Here is a 17,259-nt window from a genome sequence, read left to right as displayed (position 1 = left end):
AGTTATGAGTTAATTTTTTTTAGTTTGCTCTCTATGTGTCTTGTAAACTACAGACACTCTACAGGGTACCTAGGCAGCTAAAAAAAAGAAGAAAGATTAAAAGTGAGTAGAATTTATCCTCACTCAGATTTAAATATAAGGCAGGACAATCATATGGTTGCGCCCTTACATCTAAAGTCTCTCTAAGCATAGTGTATATAGCCAAAGCTCTTAGCACTTTGCTAACACAAGCTGAAATGGGCCCAGATAAGTTTATTTAGCATACACTGAGCCCCTCCTCAATCAGACACACAGGTAGTTACTAGCACAAAGATGAATGAGACAAGGTTCCCATTCTCAAATCGCTCACAAGCATCTAAATAAATAATTGTGAGACAATATAAGCACTTGAAATTACTTTTTTTTTTATCGTGGTTACATTGGTATATAACAGAAATGTCAGGTGTACATTGTTATATATTTCAATGTGTGTAGATTATATCGTATTCACCACCCTAAGACTAATTACAATCCATCACCATACACATGTGCCTAATCACCCTTTTCGTCCTCCTCCCTCCCTCGTTCCTCTCTGATAATCACCAATCCAATCTATGTTTCTATGTGTTTGTTTGTTCTTGCCTTCTACTTATGAGTAAGATCATAGGGTATTTGAGTATTCGACGTTCTCTCTCTGACTTATTTCACTTAGCATAATACTGTCAAGTTCCATCCATATTGTCGCAAATGGCCAGATTTCGTCTTTTCTTACGGCTGAGCAGTATTCCATTGTGTATATACACCACATCTTCTTTATCCATTCATCCCTTGGTGGGCACCTAGGTTGCTTCCAAGTCTTGGCTATTGTGAATAAGGCTGTGATGAACACAGCGGTGCATCTATCTTTATGTATTTGTATTTTCATGCTCTTTGGATAAATGCCCAGCAGTAGAATAACTGGATCATATGGTAGTTCTATTCTTAATTGTTTGAGGAATCTCTGTACTGTTTTCCACAGTGGCTGCACCAGTTTGCACTCCCACCAGCAGTGTATGAAGATTCCCTTCTCTCCACATCCTCTCCAACACTTATTGTTTCCTGTCTTGTTAATTATAGCCATTCTGATGGGAGTGAGGTGATATCTCATTGTAGTTTTGATTTGCATTTTCCTGGTAGTTAATGATGTTGAGCATCTTTTCTTGTGCCTGTTGGCCATCCATATATCTTCTTCGGAAAAATGTCTGTTCAGATCTTTAAAGATTGTTAGAATAAATTGAACAAGATGCAAAGAAACAGAAAGATATTCCATGCTCTTGGTTTGGAAGAATTAACATAGTTAAAATGTCCATACTTCCTAAAGCAATCTACAGATTCAAAGTTCCAACAACGTTTTTTACAGAAATAGAACAAAGAATCCTAAAATTTATATGGAACAAACAACAAAAGATCTGGAATAGCCAAAGGAATCCTGAGGAAAAGAACAAAGCTGGAGATATCATACTCCCTGATTTCAAAATATACTACAAAGCTATAGTAACAGCATGGTACTGGCACAAAAACAGACACACAGATCAATGGAACAGAATCGAGAGCCCAGAAATAAACCCACACATTTATGGACAGCTAATATTCGACAAGGGAGCCAAGAACAAACAATGGAGAAAGGAAAGTCTCTTCAATAAATCATGTTGGGAAAACTGGACAGCCACATGAAAAAGAATGAAAGTAGACCACTATCTTACACTATACACAAAAATTAACTCAAAATGGATTAAAGACTTGAATGTAAGGCCTGGAATCATTAAACTTTTGGAAGAAAACAGGCAGTATGCTCTTCAACATCGGTCTTAGCAGCGTATTTTCAAGTATAATGTCTGACCAGGGAAGAGAAATAACAGATAAAATAAACAAAGGAGACTACATCCAACTAAAAATCTTCTGCACAGCAAAGGAAACCATCAACAAAACAAAACGAAACCTAACAACTGGGAGAAGATGTTTGCAAACCATATACCGGATAAGGGGTTAATATACAAACTGTACAAAGAACTCATATAGCTCAACAACAAAAGAACTAATAATACAATTTTTAAAATGGGCAGAAATGACTTTTAAGAGCAATCGTGTCAACAGGAGTTCTGAAGTTAGGATATAAAACAAAGATCCATCAGCCAGCCCTTCACTAAGGCTCTAGCCAATACCGTATCAGAATCAAGTGTCTAATAACAGTATCAAGCATGGTGGTTCAAAGAATTATATTTAAAAATTTGTAGATTGCTTTATATTTTCAATAAAATTGGTTATTTTTCTGCAATCTAATTTTTAAGGCCCATCTAAGTGCTTTCACATTGGGATCCACAGGCTCGCGGTAATTTTCAGAGCGAGTAACAGATCATAAGAGCAGCACTTTTCGCTTTTCTCAGTATGTTTCATGTGTTATCTCACTGAATCCTCACAACACGTATTAAATTATGTCATTCTGCTGATGAAAATGAACCACACGGAGTTCACACAACACGGTCCAGGATCGGTGCCTTTAAACACTTGTGTGCACTTCCTCTGCCGGTGCTTTCCCGCAAGCTCTTGGCAGGCCCTTCCATGGAGCACTAGTTTGTACAAATTGGCTCCGTTGGTCCACATTTACGAAAGTGTATTCTTTGGAACACTAGAACGAGATGCACAGATTGCTGGCACATTTTGTTTTTAATTACAGTCAAAGTTTTTTTATTTTTAACTAAAAAGAATCCTAGGAACTTTTGACATATTAATGTACACTGTCTACTTTTCAAAGGGACATAATAATGCTTAGTGCTTCCTAAATATATAGACCCTTTTGTAATGGAGTATCCCAGGTCTATTAGTCAAGGTTCTCCAGAGACACACAACTAATAAGATATTATATACATATATATACACATACACACACACAGAAAATAAGATTTATTTATTTATTTGTTTGTTTTAAGGAATCAGCTCACACAATCATAGTCTGGCAAGTCAAAAGTCTGCAGGGTGGGCTGGCACACTGGAGACACAGGGAGGAGTCAATATGCAGTTCAAGTCCCAAGAACTCATGTTGCAGATGAGGTCTGAAGGCAGTCTTCTGGAGAATTCCCTCTTGCTTGGGGAAGTCGGACTTTGTTCTATTCAGACCTTTCACTGATTGAATGAGGCCCACCCACGTTATGGAGAGCAATCCGTTTTTCTCAAAGTCCACAGATTTAAATGGACCAAAAACACCTTCACAGAAACATCCAGAATAGACCCAGGCAAATTAACACATAAAATTAACCGTCACACCTGGAGATTAGAATTCCACAGAACTCATCTTAGAAAACACTGCTGTAGCTGAATTATCTGGTCCTTGAATGCAAGACCTGGGTTTTGAAATTCTTGTATCCTTGAATATCTTGAAGTAGTAGATAGTAACAGACTGCGATTGTGGTAATATAGAATGAGCACTGAAATTGCAGTCAAAAACATGGAGTCAAATCCCAGCTCAGCACTCTACTAACTTTGAGGTCTTGAGCAAATAATTAAAATTCTATGCTTCTCAGGTTTGTTACGTGTGAACTGGGAGTAATCATGACTATATCACAAGATTGGGGAATTAATTGAGGAGATACGTGAAAGTGTTTGGTATATGGTGTAAAGTGAAAAATGTTTCATAAAGCAAACAGTTATGACTTCACGATGACAGACTACATCAAAACATGACAATGTCAAAGTACATCTCTGGAAATCAGCATGCTTCGTGTTATTTTTATGTTATCAAATTTGGGTATAGGTTAAACCATGCAAAATTGTCAATCTTTAGCAGTTTCTGAGCAACAAGAATGGCAATTTCATATGGCTTATCCTAACACTGTAATGTGAATAGAGGGTAAAATGCAGACTTGTACTCAGGGTTACCACTAACTAGAATTTGACATACTCCATTCACTTTTGTCTCTGCCCACAAGGAGATTTTGGGACAAGGTGACTCAGAGTACCTATTAAACAAAACAAAAAGAAAAAAATGTGATCACATTTTGAGTTGGTTATAACTTTTAAAAAGTCTTCCTTATCTAGCTTTTTATTATTAAGGAGGATGCCAGTAAATGGTTATGAGAGGTCTGAGAGGACCAGCAGTTTTTCCTGACAGCCATGCGGGCTTCCTACTGCTCCTTGAACGCACCAGGCACGCGCCTTGACAGCTTCCGCCACCTGTCTGCCTGGTCAACGCCTCACCTCCTCCAAGTCTTTGCTCACCTTCTCAAGGAGGCCCACCTTGTCCAGTCTCTTTAGTATTTTTTGCAACCTTCCCCTCACATCCTCACAACTTATTGTCCTGGTTCTTCTCACTCTGCTTTACTTCTCCTTTTTTTCCATGGCACTTACCATTTTCTAACATGTATAATTCAATTTTCTTATTTGTTGTATCTATTATTTATTGTGTGTTTTCTCTTTTAGAATATAAGTTTCTCAAGGATCGGGATCTTTATTGAGTTTATTCACTAACTATCCAAAGCCCCTAGAACAATGCCCGGAACATAACAGAAGCTCCATAAACATTAGTTGAATAGATAGATTTACGAGAAAGTCTTGAATAGGCAGGACATGCAACTGAAGTGACTAGGAAAAGGTAGTTGGTTCCAGATTCAAAGGGACAGCAAGAGAGGAAGACATTGAGTATTGAAGTCATCAACTAAAGAGTTGATTCTAAATTTCTGTTCTTAATTTGTGGAAAACGCTGCTTAAATTCTGTAATGAGGTGATAGTTGACAAAATCTCTGCAGAATAAACCCATTTTCTGAGATGAGATCCAGGCAGATCTGGAGGATAAACGAAATTACTTCCAAGGCCAGTTGACCTAAGCTACTGTGGCCAGCCTATTTCTGGTTTTTTCAATAGCCCAGAGTAACAGGATTAACCACGCTATGGTTCCTTTTTTTTTCATCTTAAATTGCTAATGTGGCCATAACTTATAAAAATATTCTTGGTTCTAACCAATGAACAAGGATTGTAATACAGACAGGCTAAATTTAAAGATCAGGGCAACCACAAACCATGATGGAGGACGCTATTAATGTGACTAACGCATCCTGGCAGGAAGTATAAGAGTCAAACCTCCAAATCACAGGGAAAAGATCAACCTGACACAATCCACAAATTTGAGTCACTGAGAGTGTGCCCTCGCCCATGTAAGGCAGAAGCGATTGCCTGGTTAGTTCAAAGAGAGTGCTTTCTATAGGATTGAGAGAGGGTGATGCCAGTGTGTTAGAGCCTCCATTGTACACATTCTGTGTCTCGTAACTTGTTGAATCCCCACAACAACTTTATGGGGCAGGTACTAAATGATCCCCCTTTTATAGATGAGAAAACCAAGTTGTAGAGTTTAAGCAACCTGCTCCAGGTCACACAGCTAGGAAGCCAGGATTCAAACCTCTGTGTCTGCCATTTAGGAACTCAAGGGCTTATCATACACTACTGCCTCATAACACCCAAGTGAGAATCGATGATTCTTTAGGAAATTATTATAAACAAAATTGATAGACATCACATGAAATACAAGATACCGTGCTAACCATTAGGCAAATTTTCCTAATTTCAACAAATATGAAAAATTGTTTAAGGTCTTTGTCTATCCCTTAGAGATAGAGAACACTATTCTTTAGTGGAGGGAGCCTTAAGAAATGAACTAGCTGGCCTCTCTGGATTTCTTCTTGACTATAAATCTTTAATTTACACAGTGAGAAACATAACATGTTAGGATAAGAGAACCAGCCCAGCTCTAAGTTCAGTGCTGTACCTTACTAGTCGTTATCTGGCTACATTTATACTGTGGATTTGGGATGAGTGAGAATTGCATGAATTCTCTGTCATTGGAAGGCTGAGGTTTTTTCTGTCTGGAAGTTTGTTCAAGCGTGAGTCCATGATTGAGGGAGTGATTGTGGTCTGCCAAGGGTGCTGTGTAAAAAGGAAGTCGTTTCTTCCAACAACCTTGTTTGTGTTTTTGAAAACTGTTTCAGTTTATGTCCTGTTTCCATTCCCATGCCCAGCCCTCCCAAAGTAAACAGATGACAAGGAGTGGTGGTGGGGCAGTGGTGAGGCAGGGGTGGAGATGGAGGTGGAGGAAGGAAGAGATTTCCCTAGGGCAAGAGGATTGTCAGAGAACCCAAATGTAATTTGCAAATGAATTCAGATGCCCAAACCAGATGGGGTTTACAAGGTCAAGATCAGCCCAAACTAAAGCATAGATGCAGACTTCTAGAAATTCCATTTACTTATTCTAAAATGATGAAACACTGATGGGACATTCTTGTACTAAATTCTGGCTAAATTAGCGGCTAAAGATGAATCCTTGGCACATCCATAGGTGTACCTCTTTATCCCATTTATCTCCTTCCATCTACTTCTACTTGTCCAGAAAACTCATTTGTTCGTGATACTTTCTTGAAGAACAGACCCTGAGCTCCCTTAACTCCAGCTATGGCGCTAAAACCCCTGAAGGGTGAAAGAAAGACAAGGAAGGAAGGAAGGGAGGGAGGGAGGGTTCGAGGGAGGGAGGAAGGAAGGAAGGCAGGAAGGAAGGAAGGAAAGGGAAGGAAAAAGAAAGAGAAAGGAATGAAGGAAAGGTAGGAAGGAAGAAAATAAGGAAGGAAGGAAAGAGGGTAGCAAGAAAGAAAGAGAGAAAGAGAGGGAAAAAAAGAGAAAGAAAAATAAAGAAATGGATTGAGAAAATAAATTTCCAGAATTTTATCTAAATCTGGAAAATAAGCCAAGAATTAGAATTTCCCTTCTTTCCAAGTCTGCTCCTAAGACCTTAGGTGACCTCACTTGGACTAGAAATTTCCCTTTCTACAAGCAAGAATTAATTGTAATTTTTGATTCAGTAACATTGGAATTACCAAAAATGTCCTTCTTCTATGGCTGCCTATCAAAATACACGTAACTAGAATAGCAGTAATAAATGGTTCCCTTTCTTTGAAAGCAGGCAATTCTGTTGTATTAAATTCTCACTTATATTAAAAGCAGTTATCAAAATTTTAGTTGATCACATATTTCAATGTAAGCAGAATAAAAAGGAAAGACAGTCACATTACCTGAGATGATATAGTTTTATTGTCCAAAAGTCAAAATACACCTCAAGAGGACTGGGGTGATTGGTCATGGATGCTAACACGGATTCTTACTACACCCACATGAAACTCCATTAATTCTCAGCTAAATATGTCTTGGGTACCAGTTTGTAAAAGATCAAGACATTTTTTGAAATGTCAAGCAGTCATTTCTTTACTTACTCCAGTAAGTTACACTTTCTGATAGAAAGGGTTTTCTAAAGCCCCAAAAGTATTTTCCTGAAAAATTTGAAATTCCCCTGAAAAAAAACCAAAAGTAACAAGGATTGACGTTTCCCCACATCCTATGTTCAAATACTACATTCAAAGGAGAGCTATGGCCAGGGGCCATGGGTTAATATGGTTCAATTGTTATAATCATTGGTTGATAGAATTATGTGTGATTTTAACATATGTATTACAATATGTGTATAATATATATTTTTATATATAAATGTAGGTTATATATAAAATGTATATATAGAGTTAAGTATATATATGTACTTATATATGCATGTGTGTTTGTGTGTGGTTTGGAAAGATTTACAATAAGTACTCTCATAATTCAGAAAAATAAATTATTTCCGTTTTTGGTGGGGGAGAATGACATCCTAGTAAATGCAGATTTTGAACAAAGTACCAATTTAGGAATTAATGTTGTGCCAAAATACTACTTTTATTTTTTAAAAGTTATAAACTTATATATACACATATAAATATATAATATATATAAGTATATATATATATATGTTTATCCACTTCTAGATACACTTCCAACAAAACTGCATATGCATAATGTTATTTACTGCTGTATATTTGTAGCTACAAAATACTGCAAACAATCTAAAGGCCCTTACATAGACTGACTTAATAAACTATGGTAGCCCACAAATTTGATAATCTAGATGAAATGGAAATTCCTTGAGATACACATCTGACAAAATCCACACAAGAGGAAATAGATGATCTTAATAGGTGTATATCTATTAAAGAAATTGAATCAATTATTAATGACCTTCAAAAACAGAAAGCACCAGGCCTGGATGTATTCATTGGTGAATTCTCCTTAAGGAAGAAATTACACCAGTTTGCTACAATCTCTTTCAGAAGACAGAAGCAGAGAGAATACTTCCTAACTCATTTCATGATGCCAGAATTACCCTAATACCCAAACCACACAAAGACATTATAAGAGAGGAAAAGTACAGACCAATATCTCTTATAAACATAGACACAAAAATTCTGAGCATAATATTAGCTAATCAAATCCAACAATTTTTTAAAAGAATTATACACCACAATCAAGCGGGATTTATCCCAGGTATCCAAGGCTAGTTAAACATTTGAAAATTAATGTAATCCATCACACCAACAAGCTAAAAAAGAACAATCACATAATCATATCAATGAATGCAGGAAAAGTGCGTGACAGAATCCAGCACCTATTCATGGTAGATAACTCTCAGTAAACTAGGAGTAGAGGAGAAATTCCTCAACTTGATAAAGAATATCTACAAAAAAAGCTATGGCTAACATCATACTTAATGGTGAGAAACTTAAAATCTTCCCACGAAGATCAAGCACACGGCAAGGATGTTCCCCCTCACCCTTCCTTTTCAACATCATACTGGAAGTTCCAGCTAATGTAATAAGACAAGAAAAGCAGATAAAAGGTATACAGATTGGGAAGGAAGAAATAAAACTGTCTTTGCAGATGACATGATTGCTTATGTAGAAAATCTGAATCAACAAAAAACTTCTGGAACTCATAAGCAATTATAGCAAAGTTGCAAGATGCAAGATTAATGTACAAAAGTCAATCACTTTCCTTTATACCAGTAATAAACAAATAGAATTTGAAAATAAAAACACAGTAACATTTACTTTAGCACCCCCAAAATGAAATACTTTGGTATAAATCTAACAAAATATATACAAGATCTAAATGAGGAAAATTACAAAACCAGTGAACAAAATCAAAGAGGAACTTAATAAATGGAGAGATATTCCATGTTCATGGATAGGAAGACTCAATATTGTAGGATGTCACTTCTTCCCAACTTCATCTATAGATTCAACACAATCTCAACCAAATCCTAGCATTTTATGGATATCAACAAACTGATTCTAAAGTTTCTAGAGTGAGGCAAAAGATCCAGAATGGCCAACAAGATATTGACAAAGAAAAAGAAAGTTGGAGGACTGAAGCTACCTGACTTCAAGACTTACTACAAAGCTATAATAATCAAGACAGAGTGGTACTAGTGAAAGGATAGACAAACAAATCAGTGGAACAGAATACAGAGCCCAGAAATAGACCCACATATATAGTCAACTGATCTTTGACAAAGGAGCAAAGGCAATACAATTGAGCAAAGACAGTCTTTTTAACAAATGGTGCTAGAACAACTAGACATCTATATGCAAAAAGAAAAAGAAAAAAGAATCTAGACACACACCTTACACCCTTCACATAAATGAACTCAAAATGGACTATAGACCTAAAACTAAGATGCAAGACTATAAATATAACTCCTAGAAGATAGCATAGGAGAAAATCTAGATAACCCTGGATTTGGTGATGACTTTTTAGATACAAAACCAAAGACATGATTCATGAAATACATAATTGATAAACTGGACTTCATTAAAACTTAAAACTTCTGCTCTGCAAAAACTATCAAGAGAATTAGAAGACAAACCACAGGCTAGACTAGGACAAAATATTTGCAAAGGACACATCTGATAAAGGACTATTATCCAAAATATACAGAGAACTCTTAAAACTCAACAATAAGAAAACAAGCAATCTAATTAAAAATGATCCAAAGACCTTAACAGACACCTCACCAAAGAAGATATATAGATGGCAAATAAGCATATGAAAAGATGCTCCACATCACACGTCCTCAGGAAAATGCAAATTGAAGCAATAATGAGATGCCACTATACACCTATTAGGACAGCCAAAATTCAGAACATTGATAACACCAATGCTAGTAAGGATGTGGAGCAACAGAAAGTCTCATTCATTGCTAGTGGGGATGCAAAATGGTACAGCCGCTTTGGAAGACAGTTTGGCAGCCTCTTACAAAACTAAACATACTCTTACCACACGATTCAGCAATCACATTCCTTGGTATTTAACGAAAGGAGCTGAAAACTTATGCCCACAAAAAAATCTGTACACAGCTGTTTATAGCAACTTTATTCATAATTGCCAAACTTGGAAGCAACCAAGATGTCCTTCAGGAGGTGAATGAATAAATAAACGGGTCCATTCAGGCAATGACTATTATTATTCAGCTTTAAAAAGAAATGAGCTATTCAGTTATGAAAAGACATGGAGGAACTTCAAATGCATAGTACTAAGTTAAAGAAGCCACTATGAGAAGACTACATACTCTGATTCCAACTATAGGACATTCTGGAAAGCGCAAAACTATGGAGACAATAAAACAGTGATTGCCAGCAGTGGGAGGGGGTGCAGGAGAGAAAGATGCACAGGCAGAGCACAGAGGATTTTTAGGATAGTGGGAATGTTCTGTATGATATTATAATGACGGATATATGCCATTATACATTTGTCCCAAACTGAAGAGTGCACAACACCAAGAATGACTCTTTAGGTAAACTATGGATTTGGGATGATGTTGATGTATCAATGTAGGTTCATCCTTGGGAGACAATGACCATCCCGGTGAGTGATGTTGATAATGGGGAGATATGTATATGTAAGAATAGGGGCTACATAGGAAATCTCTGTACTTTCCTCTCAATTTTATTGTAAACCTAAAACTTCTCTTTAAAAAAGTTTTTAACAAAATAAACTATGTACATCCACACAATGGAGTTCTGTGCAGGAACAAATAGGATGAGGACGATCCATATGAACTGATATGGAGCGATTTCCAGGATATATTGGTAATTTTTGTGTAAGAAAGGAAAATTTAAAAAATACAGGAGTGATAAACGAGAAGCTAATGACATTAGTTGTCTACACAGGGTAGATGAGAAAGGACTGGAAGGAGAAAGGGAAGACACATCTTCTGAGTGTCTTTTTTCATCTAATCTTAATCTTTGGAACTACGTTAATATTTCACATGCTCAAAAAAATAAAATTGACTCAACAGGAATGGGAAAACCTCTAAATGGAATATAAACAGAAACAAATGAATACTACTGCATTTCAAAGAATAAAGTAACTACACTGAAGGAGGGGGAAATTTATCCAGGTAATTCTGAAATACAGAATTCTGACTATAAATTCTTAGTCTAGAGACACAAAGAACTGGAAACGTTTCTTGAATTCTACTTAGTAGATTTCTTTGTCTTGGTGGTGTGGGTTAGCAATTCCGATGTTCCATGTATTGTATTGAGCAAATGAGTAAATACATCGATGATGTTGGGAACCAAGTTTCTCACTATTGGAGAAGGGAGATACAGAAAGGCTTAGAAAGAACCATGTAGTACCGGATGGTAATTAAACTCATGGCTTTTATGTATGTAGTTATAAACATAAATAGAGGTAGAAAGAGAGAGACAGGCAGAGCTGTAGATATAGATTCTGCTTTGTTGACTAAAGGGGCCTAGGTGCAACGACACCCCCGAAGTAATCAGGCACCAGCGCTCACTAAAGGGAATCAGGGCTCCTTGGAGAAATGGCTGATTCCAGAGTTAGCACAAGGAAAGTACAAGATGAGCCTAAAACATATTTTGTACCTAAAAGTAAGGAAGTGCTCAGAAATGATGCGGGTATATCAATAGGATACAAGAGCCCCTTAAAGCAGCTCCCACGGGCCAAATCTGTGACAATTGGAGAACCAAAATAAGTAATGATTATAGTGTATTTTAATCCACTGGAATAAAAAAGAATCCATGAGCCTATATAGATAACAAACAAATAAGATGGGAACGCTCTTTCTTACAGTCGAATGCCGATCAATGTAACAGGAATAATGACGGTTTAAAAAAATCACCCTTTGCAAAAGTCATAGTAAATTGAATCAGGGAAGGATAATTCATGGATACTAAAGTCAACGGGTGAAAATTTAATGAGAAACAGGGTATTTAGAGGATTTCAATTACTCCTCCTCAGGAATAACATAAACTACAAAGGTGAAAATACTGTCTTCACAGAAGGGAAGCCTGGTGAACACCAACTGCACCAAGAGATCAGATTTGGCACGAATAACAATGGCGCAAACCAACATCTTGTGCTTCCAGAGAGGAAGCACTGAGGACACTGTCACTAACGTAGTGTTCCTGCCCAAATGCCAAACCTGGATCCAATCACGAGGAAGTGTCAGACACCCAAACTGAGGGACAGTCTGTAAAATAAGCGACCCGGACTCTTCAAAGACGCCAACACTATTTGGCAAAGGCTGAAGAAGTGCTGCATGTATGAGACCAAAGAGACAAGAACACTTGATGCAACGAGCGACTCTGGTTTGCATCCCAGGAAAGAAAATAGTATGAAGGACACTGTTGAAAATATGAGAAAAATTCGAATTAGATCTGTCAATTAAATGATAGTATTGTATCAACACTAAGCTTCCTGACTCGGGTTGTGTGAGTTACTGTCCTCGACCTTAGGAGAAACACATGAAGTATTGAGAGGCGAATGGGGAGAAAGTTCAGGAGTAAAATAAAGATAAATATAAGTAAATACAACAAGAATACTATCAATTGACGAAGCTCAGGGAAGGGTATACAAGTTCTTTATATTATTCTTACAACATTTCTGTATCTTTGAAATTCTTTCTAAATAAATACTTTTTAAAGAATGCAACTAACCTTATTTTTTTACATTTTCAGGTTTTTAAAATAAAACAAGCTCATTATAAAATATCGGCTACATAACAAAAGATATAAAGTAGCAACTGTAAATCCCCTGTCATTCCATGACGCCTTAAATCATTGGTGTTCCTTCCTTCAGAATGATTTTACTCCTACCTACTTCTTTTTAATTGGATAATGAATATACAAAAGGAAGGTATAACATCACACAATCTCTGTGCAATAAAACCTAACTTTCATTTTTCTGTGACTGAAAGTTTTACGTCTATGTTGAGCACCCATTTGATCTGATACAGTGGCTTTCAGAGAAACTCAGAAGCCACAAGGGCATCCACAGTTCAGCTCAGCTCAGGGCTGCACCCATCCTCCCCTCGTCTCCCCACAGTGGAGTCTCAGTCCTGGGTGGTCTCTTCTAGTTCCCAGGCTGCAGTGGGGCAGGGGACCCTGACTGCGGGAATTCCATCGATATTTAGGGTAGTAACATTTTTACCATATAGCTGCAAATAGTTTCCAATTTGTGTCTTGTCTTTCAGCCTCTCTGTATTGTACATTTTTCACTGCATAAAATTTTAAACTAAATCCTACAAGTGGAGAAAATATGTAAAAAAAAAAAAATCCAATGGCAGTAAGTTAACATTTCAAATTAATTGGAATTAATGACCATAATCCAATTGAAATCCTAATGGAAATTCTTTTTTTTTCCAAGCTCAGGTCACAAGATTTTTCATCACCAGCAAAGCCTCTGTCCCCTGGACAAACTGGTCTGTATATGAGAAATGAATGTGGAACATTTCCACTCTGGTAATCCAAAACTCTGACCAATGGTATTGCCCCTCAAATAAGTACTGGGATCTCTGTGATTAATTAAAGAGATACATGCACAGAAGTGTTTTTTAAAAAATTTTTAGGCAATACCAAAGGTCACAAAATAAGAATTTTACGTCCCTGTCTCTTTTTACTAGTAATTCCTGCCTCTCCCCACCTTGGCTTTATTATATAAGTCAGGAGTTGACAAACTACAGCCTGTGAGCCAAACCTAGCCCTCTACAGGTTTTTGTAAATAAATTTTTATTGGAACACAGCCACTCCAATTCCTTTCACATCTTATCTACGAGACTTCCATGATGTAATGGCAGAGTTGAGTAGTTGCAACAGAGACTGTATGGCCTAAAAAAATTTATCTGGCCCTTTACAGCAAAGGTTTGCCAATCTCTAGAAAATGACAGCATACATACTATCCATGCTGTTCTATCACTTGCTCCCCATTTAACAAAAGCCCAACATTCCATATACAGATCTATTTCTTTCTTTATAGTATAAGAGCATTCCACTGTTTAAACAAATTGCACAGTTTGTTCGAACAGTCTTTTAGGTTGTTTTCTGGTTTTGCTAGTGTAAAAGATATTATCATGTATTTGTGCACACTGTATCTTTTTTACAAGGGAAACTGCCGAATGAAGGTAACGTGCATTTTTTATGTCAGTAAATATTGCCCAATAGCCAAATGTAAAAAGTTTTATGACAAAACTGATTGCAGAATGGATTCAATTCCAAAGTGAGACCGACTTCTTTTATTCTCCCTTCTGTTTAGATAATGCTGGGCAGAAAAATACAGCCACAGATACAAGTGAGAAAATAAATATAGTAAGGAAGGTATAACATGGCATAATCTCTGTGCAAAAGAAAAATGTAACTTTAAAATAATACATGTTCATAGAAATGAGAAAGAAAGAGAGGAATATGTATAGAAAATTATGCAACATAGCTTTTCTAGGAGTTAAGGAAAAATAGAAAGCTTTATTTTATGATTCTTCAATACAAAAAATCATTTACATTATGGCAAAATTGTCTTATAGATTAGATTAAATAATGGTTTCAAATGTGGGTAAATAGGTCTTTAGTTGCAAAATTTCAGAAACAGGCTGCACTTTTTCCTGATAAAAGTCAAGCCCAGTAAGAAGTTCCACATCTCGGACCCGGGCAACGTGTTCTTTCAATCTTTCTTCAACCCAGTTGGCTTCCTGTTTACCTTCCTGTGAAAGAGAAACAAAAGACTGTTTTCCATAGGCCGTGATTTTTCATTAACAGGAAGATCTTTCATTACTTAGAAGTCCTCCTTTGTCCTGTGTTTTCTTTAATTGAGGGATAATTGCCTTACAACACGATGTTAGTTTCAAGTGTACGACATACTGATTTGATATTTGTTCCTGTAGTTTTTGCCTTAAAACTTTAATTGATATGGCTAACTTTTGTTTATTAAAATAAATAAAACAAAAGTACAAAGAATAGCAAATACAGACCATCACAAAGTCACATTTTAGCCATTTTTATATTGACTTCAGATGTAAATGTTTTTAAAAAACAAAATATTACAGATGAAGTTAAGTCCCCAATGTTCCTCTACTCAGAGCTAATCATTATCAGGAGTCAGTGTGAATCCAGACTGTTTATAAAATTTTACTGCACGTCAATATACAATATATGGTATTGATTTATGAGTTTTCAAGTTTCCATAAACGATGTTATGAGTGGTATTCTAGGATTACTTTGCATTCAGTGTTATGTTTGTAATCTATGCATAGTGATGTGTCTAGATCTAGTTAAGCCATTTGTTTTTACCTGTGGTTTGTGGTAGCACAGTTTATTTTTTTGTCGCCATGTTGATAGTATTTTTGGCCTTATAAATGATACTGTAATGAATAACTTGGCACCTGCCTCCTGTGTTCAAGAACATGAGTTTCTAGGATATATAAACGGAATTGCTGGGTCAGAGAGTAGATGCAACTTTGACTTTACCAGATATGAAACCTAGCACTCCTCAAAGTGTTCACACCAATTCACACTTCCATTGGCAGAGGACGATAACCCCAACTCCCCGCATCCTTGCCAAACCACGGGGTGAAAGAGAGCTTTATCCTTGTTTAAATTTTATTACTGTAAGAGATCTTATATTTGAGTATCTTTTCAGATATTTCTTCGCCATTTGACATTTAGTCGTTTTTTAACTATATAAAAGTTCAATAATTTAGAGCCATGGATTTCTATGAAATTCCTTATTCTTTATTTACTAATTTTCTGATATTCTTATGATATTGCTAATTTTCAGTTAAATTTTTTTTAAAGCAAGACAGTTTAAAGTTTTGTTTAATTAGATGAGTGTGTGTTAATAACTTTCATTTGACTTCAGTGCAGTGGTTTGTTTTTTTAAATATGCAGCCTTAAAATAAGCAGCTCTTGTTGGAGCCACAGGAAGTATACGGGGAAATTACTTTTTGCTTCTAACCACTGAAGCATTTCTCTGTGTGATATTCATGATGTGAGTTAATTTTTTAAATAATAAATATGCAATATAATAATTCTAGCTTATATTTCCAATGGGAATCTAATTCAGTCTTTTTTTCCTGCCTTTCCTAATGCACATTTCAGCAATATTTAATATTTTTGATCACTTTTTCCTTAAAGTTTCCTCCCAGTTGGTTTATATTACTCTAGGCTCTCCTGGCTTATTTGGTATCCATCCAACTAAATGTTTAATGAACACCTGACAGTCTTCGCTCTTTTAAACTGCAATTAAATGATCTTAAGGTAGAACACATAATTACATGTAGGCAGGGGTGATACTCAAGCTAGTTCGTATCAGGTAGGTCACCGGCACCAACCAATCTGAACAGAGGCCAGCTATAGACAAGTGCTCTGTTTGAATCCAAACAGAGCACGCCAATGGAGCAGCAGAGTTGCAAACACACAGTTTTTATGAGCTATATTTAAATAAATACTTTTGACTGTATATGTAATTGATTTATATATACATATTTGATATATACGTATTAGAACTGTTACATAAACAGAAGTATTCTACACCACTAAAATACAACTCACTTTGTTAGTTTTTGAGGCAATATCAGTTTCAATTTTCTTCTCCACTAAATATATCCTTATTCTCTTTCCTTAACCACTGACAGTCTGGTTGTTGCTGCTATCACGCTAATGAAACTGCCTTGTCAAGGATGACCTCACTGAGCGGATGTTTTTTTGACTGTTCACTTTGTTGATAACCCCAAGTTTCTGAAAATTCCTCCTTTGACCTCCATAGTTCAGACTGCTTACTTGTTTGAACAACTTCTGTTTCCTTAACTAACTAGTTTTTTTCCATCCTGGAAGTACAGGCATTTCCTACATTTCCCTCTTCTCTCTGCTTTCTTCCCTTTGGCAATTTTATTTCACTCCAATGATTTAATTCCAAATCGATCTCTACAGTTCTGATTTCTCTTCCAAGTTCCAAACCTGTGTGTTTTCCAATATCTGCTGAGTGATTTACAATAATGATAGTCACTTGGACTCATGGCAACATTCCCACTTATATGACAGGAATTTAACAATA

The 17,259-nt window shown here is 36.3% G+C and overlaps 1 protein-coding gene across 11 annotated transcripts in view; it reads right to left on the bottom strand.

The window, feature by feature from the left end:
• Positions 1-14,644: 14,644 nt before the first annotated feature.
• LOC100073089 (ectonucleotide pyrophosphatase/phosphodiesterase family member 3) overlaps positions 14,645-17,259 on the bottom strand; it is a 112,837-nt gene continuing 110,222 nt past the window's right edge. For all 11 annotated transcript variants that reach the window (XR_011422216.1, XR_011422217.1, XR_002811027.2 and 8 more), the window contains one exon: positions 14,645-14,911. Coding sequence is in view for 5 of the 11 variants with exons in the window: in XM_023651094.2 (XP_023506862.2) it covers positions 14,741-14,911 (171 nt within the window). In the remaining 6 variants the exon portion in view is untranslated. The remainder of the gene's footprint in view (positions 14,912-17,259) is intronic.

The sequence above is a fragment of the Equus caballus genome, chromosome 10, assembly GCF_041296265.1.
Source record: "Equus caballus isolate H_3958 breed thoroughbred chromosome 10, TB-T2T, whole genome shotgun sequence".
NCBI lineage: Eukaryota > Metazoa > Chordata > Mammalia > Perissodactyla > Equidae > Equus > Equus caballus.
This window is presented reverse-complemented; position numbering and strand designations above follow the sequence as displayed.